A 12,555-nucleotide genomic window follows, 5' to 3' on the forward strand; every position below is an offset into this window, starting at 1 on the left:
TGATATTTTGTTTAGATACAGTTCTTTAAAATGCTATCATGTAGGATCCTTCCACCTGTTTTTGACAATGGCATTCCTCAGTTAGGAATTTGGAAGTGTTCTACTTTTGATAATTTGTACACTTGATATTTGCATAAATGACTCAATTTATCGGGCCATATTGATAAAAAGAGCTTTATGCCAATGATAATATCCTTTTAATGGTCCAAGACCATACTGGATTTGACCACTGTCTACATTTTTAAACCTCATCTCCTAATATTTTTTCTCACTCATTGTATTCTAGGCATAACTCATTTTTCAGTGCTTTGAACATGCCAAGCATGTCTTGTTCCTTATACCTAGAATACTTGTTTCCACAAGTATTGGAAACATTTGGCTGAAGAATTCTTTGAGGTCTCAGCTATGTGATTTCAGCCAGACCTTCTATGACTATTACATCTAAAGTATTTCCCTTTTGTCCTGACCTGTATGGCTCAGCTGGTTGGAGTGTTGTCCTGTACACCGAAAGGTCTTGAGTTGGATTCCTGGTTGGGGCACATACGTAGGTTGTGGGTTTGATCTCCGGTTGGAGTGCATATAGGAGGCAACTGATCGATGTTTCTCTGTCACATTGATGTTTCTTTCTCTCTATAAAAACCAGTACAAACATATCCTCAGGTGAGGATTAGAAAAGCTGCTCTTTTAAAAAAAAAATACAGTAGTTCCCTTTTCTCTATTCACTGTTTTTCACGTCATCTGTCTTATTTTCTTTAGAGCATTCTCACTATTGGGAACTCCTATTCACTTGTTTGTGTTTATTATCCATCTCCCATCTACCACAGTGTAAGTCTCTTGAGAGCAAGGACCTTCCCAATCTTGTGCATCTCTGAAACCCTACAGTGTAGAATAGCTCAGTGAGCATTTGTTAAATGGATAAATCAGTGAGGTATTATATTTTCAGACTCCTTTGAAATATGTTATTCCAGCCCTAGCCGGTTTGGCTTAGTGGATAGAGCGTCTGCCTGCGGATGGAAGGGTCCCGGGTTTGATTCTGGTCAAGGGTACGTGCCCAGGTTGTGGGCTCGATCCCCAGTAGGGGGCACTGAGGAGCCAACCAATCGGTGATTCTCTTTTTCATCATTGATGTTTCTCTTCTCCCTCTCCCTTCCTCTCTGAAATCAATAAAAATATATTAGAAAAAAAATAAAATATGTTCTTCCTTTTTGATCCTTAGAAAATCATGAAGGGTAGATGGGGTAGGTCTTAAGAAATTGCCCCACAGAGAGGCCCAGCAACTTCTGTAGTTCTACAACTGCAAGACCAGAACTTCAGTTCCCAGACCTTCTCTCTTAAAGTTTCTACTACTCTTTCCTCTTCATCAAGCTGTCTTCCAAATGTCTCAAATATCATACTAGATTTGGATCCTTAGCCAAACAGATTCCTTAAGCCCATCTCTGAGGAGCTCCAGTCATCAGTAAAGCTCTTCAAGCATTACAGGATTCATGATAAATGGCTAACATCATGCTTGACATAGTAGCTACTGAGTCAGTATTAGTTTTTCCTTTTCTTTTGGCTTAGGTGGAAATAGATATAGAAAAACCCCCACAGACGAGTGAGAGCTGGGGAAGGGTTTATAGAGTAGAATGAATGCCACTTTGATTTGTCTGCTCCCTTTTCTGTATTCAAAACTATAGTTGGAGATGGTTCTACAACATCCCCTTGCATTTTCTCTGGATTTGTATCATAATGGACTTTATGCTATAAGTGGTACCTTAGTGTATAATTCTGCATTATTAGTATTGTATTTTCTTGATATTCAGATCCATATTTCTAAACATCATCACTATCTTCAGCTCCTTTTGACTCCTGTCTTCAGTTGCTTCTGAGCTGAGCTGTCTCTACGAAATGTGACATCTTCATCCCTGGTGTACTTAGGCTGAATCGCGTTTTGTAAAAATAGATTCCAGACAAGGGAGAGGGTTGGACAAGAAGACTTCCAAGGTCCTTTTCACTTATAGTTTCTCCTGTAATTGTTTCCCGAGTATACCACTTACCAGCACTTGCTTGCATTGTACTTGTTCAAAAGCATTTCATCTCCCGAAGTGGATGAAAGCTCCTGGAGGTTGGAGAGCCCGAATATCTTTATGTCGCCCTAGCTCCCACTGTATTCCTTCTGTTGGGTAGTTATTTGTTAAATGTTGAGTCACTGATATTTCCTTTTAAGGATATTCTTTGAGATTATATTTTTGGCAAGGATTGTTTGTTTCTTTTATAACCTTGATATAGATTTGATAAACCTCAGTTCATTTCTCTTCTTTTTGAAAGGATTCATCTTAGCTTTTTGCTAAGGCATTGTGACTGATGCAGATTTAAGGGCACTGAGCACCACAGGAATCAGTAACCTTCAGGGCATATGATGGGGATGGCATCTTGTTACCTCCCTTCCTGCTGTCTCTCAAGAACCACAGATGAGCAGAATTTGTTGATTTTTTCCCCCTGCTCTGGAGTTTGTTTTTTATTGTCACCTGCCGAGAGAGAGAAACCTCAAAAGGCCCTCCCTCACACACTCCAAACCTGCCCCCTTTTGGTGTGTGGAACAACGCTCCAACCTATTGAGCCACATGGGCTAGGGTTCCTGCTTAGGAGTTTATAATTCTTAAACTGTTGTGATATTTGCTGAATAGAGTTAATGATTTGAATGCTTCTTTTCCTCCTCTTTATCATTGTGCTTGGTACATAGAAGGTGCTCAGTAAATGTTTCTTAATGAATGGATTCTTCCATAAATACATTTATTGACTGACTTCTAATTAGCCACTAAAGGATTAGGCAGACTAATACTTTATTTCTAGCTAAGCTTTTGGTAAATTTTCACTCTGGTGAACTAAGTTGGAGGCTGGTGAATAATCTTTTTCACTCATGTAACTTTTAAGGCTTTAACGTTTTCCTAGCTATGCATTCTGAGCTTGTTTTTAGACCAGAGTGGCCTGGTTTTGCCACTCTAATGTCAGAGGCAACATGGAAAAATGGATACACAATTGGAAACAGTGTTTTTCCTTAAAGATTAGATAAACTGTCCTTTTTTAAAAAAATATTTTTATTGATTTCAGAGAGGAAGGGAGAGGAAGAGAGAGATGGAAATATCCATGATGAGAGAAAATGATTGATCAGCTGCCTCTTGCACAACCCACACAGAGGATCAAACCTGCAACCCGGGCATGTGCCCTTGATTGTAATCAAATCTGGGACCCTTCAGTTCACAGGCCAACGCCCTATCCACCGAGCTAAACCAGCTAGGGCTAGTTTTGTTTAATTTTAATTTAACTACACGTGACTAATGTATATAGTGTTGGACAGCACATTTCTAGATGTTTCTGTAAAGCTTTCTTAGAATCTGTAACATTAGTAGGAAGGAATCTCTCTGTGTGTGTGCTTTTAAAAATATATATACTTTGCACTTATACTACTAGTACCGTTCTAAATCAGTATAATAGCTGTTCATACGGTTGCCTTATGTCCTCTAATATACAGGATAAACCTCATGAAGACAGCGACTGTGTGGTTCATTGTCGTATCCTCCATAGGCATTGTATTGTGCTTGGCTTGTACTTGGCAAACAAGCAAGGAAAAAGCTATTTATAGTATAGTATATATATAGCCTAATCCAAGTTGTCAGTTGTAAGACTCATCATTATTTTATGTTCACCAGGAAAAAGTGAGCACTTATGTTTAAACTGAAACACAGAGCCTGGGCAATAATAGTCCTGTGGGGATTGTGATCAATCTTACTAGCCTCTTTTTACTTTGAAATTTCTTTCACCCATTCCAAGGGAGTATTTATTTAGCAGTTTTTCCTTCCTTCAGGTGTATTACTTGACCTGTGATAGGAAATATTTTGTATGTATTTCAGTGATAAAATATAAATCAGCTTCCTCAATTTGTGGCAATTTCCTTAAGTCTTATGAAAAAGATGGATGAAGTTATTTCTCCACTGACAAATATTTGCTTCTCTAATATCAAATTCATGCCTTATTGCTCTATTTCTGTGCTCTTTAGCTCTTTTTTTTTTAATTTTTAAAAATTTTTTATTGTTGAGATTACTAGGTGTACCGGTTAATAATGGCGGATTTTGTAATCAAAGAGAACAAGTTAATTTCAAGAGAAACATCAAAAGTGCTTTATTCAAAGCAATGTCCATTGCTAGCTACACATTTCCCCCATCTTTCAGGTAATTTGTGGATACCGTCCCAATAGAACTTTCCTTGTTTTGAGGCAAACCATTCAGAGACCCAATTTTCCACTCCTTCATATGTTTTGAAGTGCTGCTCAGAATGTGCGTGTGCCATCAATAGGAACAAGTGGTAATCTGAAGGAGCAAGGTCTGGTGAATACGGCGGGTGGGTTAATACTTCCCAGGCAGGATCTTTTAATGTGTCTTTTACTGGTTTTGAAGTGTGTGATGGTGTGTTATCATGAAGCAAAATTACTTTGGCATGTCTTCTGGAACATTCTGGTCATTTCACGATCAAAGTGTGGCTCAAATGGATTATTTGTTGTCAGTAGTGATCAGTATTAACAGTTTCACCTGGTTTTAGAAGCTCATAATACACCACACCTTCCTGATCACACCAAACACAGAGCATTGTCATCTTTCCAAAGCAATTTGGCCTTGTAGTCGATGTTGATGGTTGACCTGGATCAACCCATGATTTTGTGCATTTGGGATTCTCAAAATAATTATCTTGAGATGGAGCATGTTCACCATAAGCTTCCCGAAGTATACGATAACAGTTTCTTCAAAATAAAGTAATGAATTAAAACTTCCCACAAATGCTCTTTTTTTTGGGGCACGAAATTCGACATTTTTAAGTGTAAAAATATCTATGATGTTAACACCTTCAGCAAATTTGACATATGAAGCTTTAAAGCTTGCTGTCAATACAACAAAATAGCATACATATCAAATCACATATATATCAACATATGTGTAACTCCATCTATTGAAAAAAATCCACATTAACTGGTACACCTAGTATTACAGATGTCCTTCTCCCCCCCCCCCCGATATTTCCCCTCCATCCTGTTCCCACACCACGCCCTTGCCACCCTATTGTCTGTGTCCATAAGTAATGCATACATGTACATAAGATCTTTGTCTAATCTCTTCCCACACCCCCCTGCAACCCCCCCTCTGAGAATCGTCAGTTTGTTCCATTTCCATGCCCTTGATTCTATTCCATTCACCAGTTTATTCTGTTCATCAGATTTTTTATTCATTTGATTTTTAGATTCACTTGTTGATAGATATGTATTTGTTGTCACTTTGTTGTTCATAATTTTTATCTTTACCTTTATCTTCTTCTTCTTCCTCTTCTTAAAGGATACCCTTCAGCATTTCATATAATACTGGTTTGGTGGTGATGAATTCCTTTAGCTTTTTCTTGTCTGTGAAGCTCTTTATCTGACATTCAATTCTGAATGATAGCTTTGCTGGGTAGAGCAATCTTGGTTGTAGGTTCTTGCTATTCATCACTTTGAATATTTCTTGCCACTCCCTTCTGGCCTGCATAGTTTCTGTTGAGAAATCAGCTGACAGTTGTATGGACACTCCTTTGCAGGTAATTGTTTTTCTCTTGCTGCTTTTAAGATTCTCTCTTTGTCTTTTGCCCTTGGCATTTTAATTATGATGTGTCTTGGTGTGGTCCTTTTTGGATTCCTCTTGTTTGGGGTTCTTTTGTGCTTCCTGGACTTGTAAGTCTATTTCTTTCACCAGGTAGGGGAAATTTTCTGTCATTATTTCTTCAAATAGGTTTTCAATATCTTGCTCTCTCTCTTCTTCTGGCACTCCCATAATATGGATATTGGTACTCTTGAAGTTGTCCCAGAGGCTCCTTACACTATCTTCATATTTTTGGATTCTTTTTGCTTTTCTGGTTGGGTGTTTTTTGCTTCCTCATATTTCAAATCATTGACTTGATTCTCGGGATCCTCTAGTCTACTGTTGAATCCCTATATATTATTCTTTATTTCAATAAGTGTGTGCTTAATTTCTGACTGGTCCTTTTCCATTTTTTTTGGCATTCTCACTAAGATCCTTGAAGGTTTCACTAAATTCCTCGGAGGTTTCTAGAAGATTCTTGAGTAACCGTATAACTGTGGTTTTGAACTCTATATCCAGTAGTCTGCTTTCTTCCATTTCTTTCGTTTGTAACATGTTTCTTTGTCTCCACATTTTGGCTGCATCCCTGTGTTTATTTCTATGTATTGGGTAGCTGCTAAGTCTCCTTGAGTTGATGGAGTGGTGTCCTATAAAGCCCAGTGGCTCAGCCTCCCCAATCACCTGAGGTGGACACTCTTGGTGCACCCCTTTGTGGGCTGTGTGCACAGTGTTATTGTAGATGAGCCTTGATTGCTGTTGGTGTCACTGGGAGGAATTGACCTCCAGGCCAAATGGCTGTAGGGTCCAGCTGCAACTACAGTGGGAGAGCTGCTGTGCAGGAGACACACTTATGGAGCAGGACTTGCTTCAGTGGGGCTTTGGTGCTCACCGAGTCTGCCCCTTGAGTGTGTCAGTCATGGATGTGAAGAGTTGTAATCTGGTATGGTCTCACACTGACTGCTGGGTACACGGCTGTTGGGTCTCCAGGGAGGTGCAAAGTCAGCCAATGCCTGGGGCCACCCAGCAGTAGCTACAGAGACATCTGCAGATTCCTCTTGTTTGTATTGGGTTTGGAAGTGTTGCTGCAAGGCCCAGCTGTGAAGCAAGGCAGGCTGGTGCTGGTGCTGGCCTTGGGCCTTTTATTGATAGCTTTGGGGCTCTCTGACCCAGCTGTAGCTTGTTTGACAGTTTTTAGGCTGAGAAAGGACAGGCCATTTCATATGCAAAAGCCACTGCACACAGCTTGGGTGGGGTTGTAAATTAGGTGGGATGGGGTCTTGGGATCACTAGGGCGGAGCAAACAGGAATGGCTACCAGTCAGTCCTGCACCGAGGAGGTCCCAGCATGGGAACAATGACCGCTGCGAGCACCTCCGTCTGGAAGAAAGCCACCCCGAGTTCTTGCCCCGATGCCAGATATTCCAGTTTCTCCCTGTATGTGTCTGGGTCCCCTGAAGCCTTGCCCAGCAATGGAGCTCAGAGGAAGTGGCAGCTTGTAAATTCAGTTCGTGGTGCCGGCCTATTAAGAGGAGCAGCTCTCTAGTTGTAGTACTTCTACTCAGCCAGCTTTCCCGTGGTTCTGGATGATAGTTCTGTATTTTAGTTGTAACTTTTATGTGGTTTTGGGAGGCAGCAAGTACAGGCATTTCCTTGCCACCATCTTGGTTCCTTGCTCTTTAGCTCTTGACTTTTAATGCCATAAATTAATTTTACCTGTTTTTGAGTTTTATGGAAATTAAACAATACAGTATGTACATTTTTGTACTTGGCATGTCTTCCATGTCTTAAGTTTATATCACGAGTCGTTCATACTGTGGGGTTATATTTGTAGTTTGTTTGCTCTATAGTATTCTATTCTGTGACTATACCAGAATGTGTCCATTCTTCTGTTGATGGGCATTTGGGTAGTTTCTAGTTTTGAATTAAGATGAGTAGTGCTGCTATGAACTTTCTTGTGTGTATCTTTTGGTTGAAAGTATGTATTCATTTTTGTTGGTTATATATCTAGGAATGGACTTGCTGAGAATATGCAAGGGATCAGCTTTAATGTATATTTCCAGTTTTTTAAAATTATTGTTTTATTTACACTCTCACCAGCAGTCTGAGAGAATTCTCTTTATTCTATATTCTTGTGACCCACTTAATTCCTTAATCTTTTGAATTTAAACTTTTGATAGATATTATATACAGGATTTTTAAAAGTCTAAATCAATAAATATTTTAAATGGCACTTAAACTCAGCACAACTAGTGCCAAGGCTGTGCCTAACTTGAAAGAATTGATATTATCTACAGCTATTTTTAAGGTTGTGCATGTAGAGCTATCTGATGACTGCCACCTGCTGGTCAAATATTATAGGACCATATTGATTTTAGCGTTTCTAAAATCAGAATTCATCTTACAATGTGAAGAAAAGTACATGTTAGAATTGATAAATTGGAATATGTTAAGTGGTAATAAATACAAATATTGAGTAAAATAAAGCAGCAAAAGGGGGTACCTGGCAGGGGTGGGGTTGCTTGTTTTCCTATGGTAATAATAAAAAAGATACTGTTTAGCAGACACCTTAACAAAGTGAGGGAACAAGTTATGTATCTATGTGGGGGGAAAATGCACAGAGACATAGGTTCCAGGCCAAGAAACAGGAAAGTACAAAAGCAGGAGTGTAGTTGAGGTTTTCAAGAAATGCCTTAGGAGTTAGTGTGGCTGAAGTGGGTGAGTGTGTGTGGCTTGAGATTTTGCGGCAAATATGACACAGAGGCAAGGGGACTGAGGACAGGACAGCAGGGGAAATGACCTGGGGAAATAGGAGGAGGTAGCGAAAGGCTGGATCACGTAAGAGTAAGATTTTAGAAGGGATACAGTTACAGGCCACACAAAATTAGGAGCATCTGATAGACAAGGACCCCCTTTTTCTATTTTCTAATGTCCCAGCACATGCTTTATTTAGAGAAGGCCTATCAGTGTCTGTTGTATTGAGTAACAAGAACAATCCTTGGACAGGTTAGATTGTGGAGACGTGTCTGCAAGTTACGTCTTGAGTGATGGTTTCTTCTCAGATATATTTGGCATAAAATAATTACTGGTGAATGTGTAGTTCATCTTTGATGTCTCTAGCTTCAGCTCACCATACCCTCCAAACTTTTGGGAAAGTTAACAAAATCTCAGTGACATTGAGATTATATTATGGTACTAGAGGCCCAATACACGAAATTTGTGCAAGAGTAGGCCTTCCTTCCCCTGGCTGCCGGCACCGGCTTCCCTCTGGCACCCGGGACCTGGGCTTCCCTTGCAGCATATTATGCTTTTATTATTACAGAAGATATTCTAGAGCATGTCACTTTTGTTGAGGGGGATCTTACAGAGGCGAGGGAATGGCTGCCTCTTCATGTGGTACAATGTGAAGGCCAGGAAGGTCCTCCAACTCCCGCTTTTTAGCTTTAGGGCCTAAAATTACATCATGAAGAGATACCATAATTTGATTTGTAAGATGCAGTATTTCCCCCATTATTTGGTCGTTTAAAAATTAGTTTTATTGTGTTTTGTTGAGACACAGCACATTAAAGGGCACAAATAATAAGAGCCTGTTGATTTTTCAATGAGATCAATGTAATCAGAACAATAAATAGAACATTATCAGCACCTCTTGTGTTCTCCCTCTAGTTACTACTACTTCCCAAAGAGAACCATTATCCTGACTTCTGGCACCACAGATTAGTTCTGCTAGTTTTTGAAAATATGGTATATTTTCCTTTGCTTATACATGTCACATTTGTGAGATTCATCCATGTTGTTGCATGTTCATTAACCTTAAAACCTTTCAGTGGCCCCACATCTTACACCCAGTAAAGGACTGATTCCGTGACAAGGCATAAAATATCTTTCCGTTTAGTCCCCTGTTTATCTCTCCAGCTTTGTGTCCCTCTCTCTTGAGTTGTGTGCGCAGCAGTTGCCTTAGTTCCCTGACCCCACTCCCTATTTCACACCCAGAGCCTTGTTTATCTTGTGTCCTTTGCCTGGACTTCCTTACTGTAACCAGGTAAAATCCTACTTGTCCTTTAGTAGCCAAGTTTCATAGCCTCCGTGATGTCTTGCTCCTGTTCCTCCTGTTAGAAATGCTCATAAGCGGTGTGGGAATGAGACAACCGCTCCAAAGTGGATGGGCAGGAGATTTACTCCTGCGCAGAGGAGCGCAGTTGCCGTGATTTTCCTTTGGGGCTTTATTTCCTGATGCGGGTCTGCCCTGCCTCCTCCTCTGACTCTGACTTGATTGGTCAGGACTCAGAGCTCGGATTCACATTATTGCACGATTGGCTAATTCAGACGAAGGGGCGGGGTGAGGCGGAGCCTAAGGTGGCAGCCCCCTGAGAACCTGAAGGTCATATCGAAATGGCAGAGCCTAAGATGGTGGCGAGCTCCTTTCTTTGACAGAAAAGATCCCTGGTTCACTCTCACACTTGAAAGTTTATTATTCCCTCCTGTGCTACTGTGTAGCCTTTGCATCATTCTGTTGTTGAACTTTTAATGGAACAATAGAATTACTTAAATAGAGGTTTGAGGCCAACAGATTTGTGGTACTTTGAGGCATTGTTTATATTTCTTTTCTTAATAATTGTGTCTTAATTGCTTAATGAATAGATAAATGAATTACCATAGGAAGCCGTACTAATGAGATTAAGACTATATGCTCCTTTTAATGACTATAATAAATAAGAGAAATTTAAAAATACCATTATCACCCCTGTCCTGCTAATTGGAATGTCTTCTTGATTCACTTAAGCTGACAATTTAATATATTTATGAGGTCTTTGGTTTTTTACAAACAAAATGATCCCAACCCAATTGAAATAACTGGAAACAAGTTAGAGTCTTTCTCAGACATGTTTTCATTTCCATCAACAGAATCCAACGTGGCGGAGTCTCGATTTTGGATTAATGCCCGACCGCCTGGATACCTCTGTGTCCTGTTTCGTGGTGAAGATATGGGGAGGGAAGGAGGCCGCCTACCAGCTGCTGATCGAGTGGAAAGTCTGCCTGGACGGGCTGAAGTACTTGGGGCAGCAGGTAACCGAGGCTGCAGTTCCAAGTGGTTCTCTGCATTCACCTCTTTAGCTTCCTGTTGATTCTTCTGATTCCACATTTAAAGATTGTTTACTTAATTAGAGAAATTTGAATCTTGCCTTCAACCTTTAATTGAAGAAATTTGTGGAGAAGGACCCTAATCTGCTACTTTAAGGATTAAAAAACAACAACTACTGGCTGCCGCCCTCTGCCCAGGCCCCGACTAGGGAGCAAACCTGCAGCCTTTGGTGGATGAGATGATGCTCCATCCAACGGAGCCGGCGGCCAGGGCAAGGATTTCTTTTCTTTTCTTTTCTTTTTGTTTCTTTTCTTTTTGTTTCTTTTCTTTTCTTTTCTTTTCTTTTCTTTTCTTTTCTTTTGTTTTTGTTTCTTTCCATTTCTTTTCTTTCCATTTATTTTCTTTCCTTTTCTTTTCTTTTCTTCTCTTTTCTCTTCTTTTCTTTTCTTTTCTTTTCTTTTCTTTTCTTTTCTTTTCTTTTCTTTTCTCTTTCTCCTTCCTTCCTCCCCTCCCCTTCCTTCCTCTTTCTTTCGAGTATGCTTTCTCATAGCCAAGGCTTCTTCTGTCTTATTTATGTTCTCCCCCTAGAATCTGAAAATTAAGTTGAAAATAAGGAACATACTATTAAACACCTTCTTTTATGACCATAGAGCTGGGAATAAGAAGAGCTACTTACTGTTTATTGGGCGCTGGGACGACAAATGCCTGGCTTACAATCTGCTCCCCGTTCCCGGGAGTGATGGGCATAGGCGCTCATCTCGCCAAGTCCAGGCACGCTCCATAATTCCTTCTAACAAGGTAACCTGGTGCTCCTAGGCGCAACCAGCAACACGTTAGAACTGCGTAGGAAGTGAAACCTGTTTGCCACACCAGACATAGGTTATTATAATTAATGTTGATGGCAACTTGTGAAGGTCGATATTATTGCCCCGATTTCCCAGATGGGAGAATTGGTCCTCAAGGAGTTTAAGAAACTGCTCGAGATCACACAGCTCCCTGGAGCTAAGGTTTAAACCCAGACCTGGCCAACTTAAAACTCATTCTCTCTGTGCCGTAGCACACTTACGTGCATGTCGTCATGGTAGTCACCCACTTCGCCTTGGGGTGAATGCCATTTCTATTTTGTGATATCTATGGGACTACTATAACCCTAAAACATTAGTCATATCTACAAATATCCCTGATATTTCTTTTTTTAAAAAATATATTTTTTATTGATTTCAGAGAGGAAGGGAGAGGGAGAGAAAAATAGAAACATCAATGATGAGAGAGAATCACTCATTGGCTGCCTCCTGCACGCGCCCCACTGGGCACCGGGCCCGAAACCCAGGCCTGTGCCCCGCCCACGGGAACTGAGCAGTGACCTCCTGGTTTATCGGTGGGGACGCTCAACCACTGAGGCTCACCGGCTGGGCATCCTGATGTTTCTTAATATTTTATTTACCATATACTCTGTGGTGTGTGTTTCTTTTAAAGAAACAATTTAATTCTACATATTCAGGTTAGAGAAATGTCTGTCCTTGTTTGACTTACCATGTTTTATTTATTTTGTGTCCTTCTGTAGTGATCAGAACAATGCATGTGATAGGTATTTCCTTACCTGCTGCACATTCTAACCGGCTGCAGATCCTTAATCTTCTTTACTTTTGTATTTTACCCCTCTGTTTTAGGGCTGGTCTTAATCAGAAATGGTAAGATAATGACTTTAGGTTGGGCCTCTCTGCTCTCTTTCAGGACCAGCAAGCTTCCTATGATAGTTGTTGCATTTACGCTGGCCTGCCAGGCCCTGCACTGGAGCACACGCCCTGCCTGTCTCCCCACAGCTGTCTAGTTGGCT

The 12,555-nt window shown here is 40.5% G+C and overlaps 1 protein-coding gene across 2 annotated transcripts in view; it reads left to right on the plus strand.

The window, feature by feature from the left end:
- The window catches only part of UVRAG (UV radiation resistance associated), a 284,006-nt gene that overhangs the window by 34,833 nt on the left and 236,618 nt on the right, over positions 1–12,555 (plus strand). For both annotated transcript variants that reach the window (XM_081098742.1, XM_081098743.1), the window contains one exon: positions 10,541–10,702. In XM_081098742.1, coding sequence (XP_080954868.1) covers positions 10,541–10,702 — 162 coding nt within the window. The remainder of the gene's footprint in view (positions 1–10,540; positions 10,703–12,555) is intronic.

This window comes from Myotis nattereri (assembly GCF_964212035.1).
Source record: "Myotis nattereri genome assembly, chromosome: 9".
Classification (NCBI taxonomy): Eukaryota; Metazoa; Chordata; class Mammalia; order Chiroptera; family Vespertilionidae; genus Myotis; species Myotis nattereri.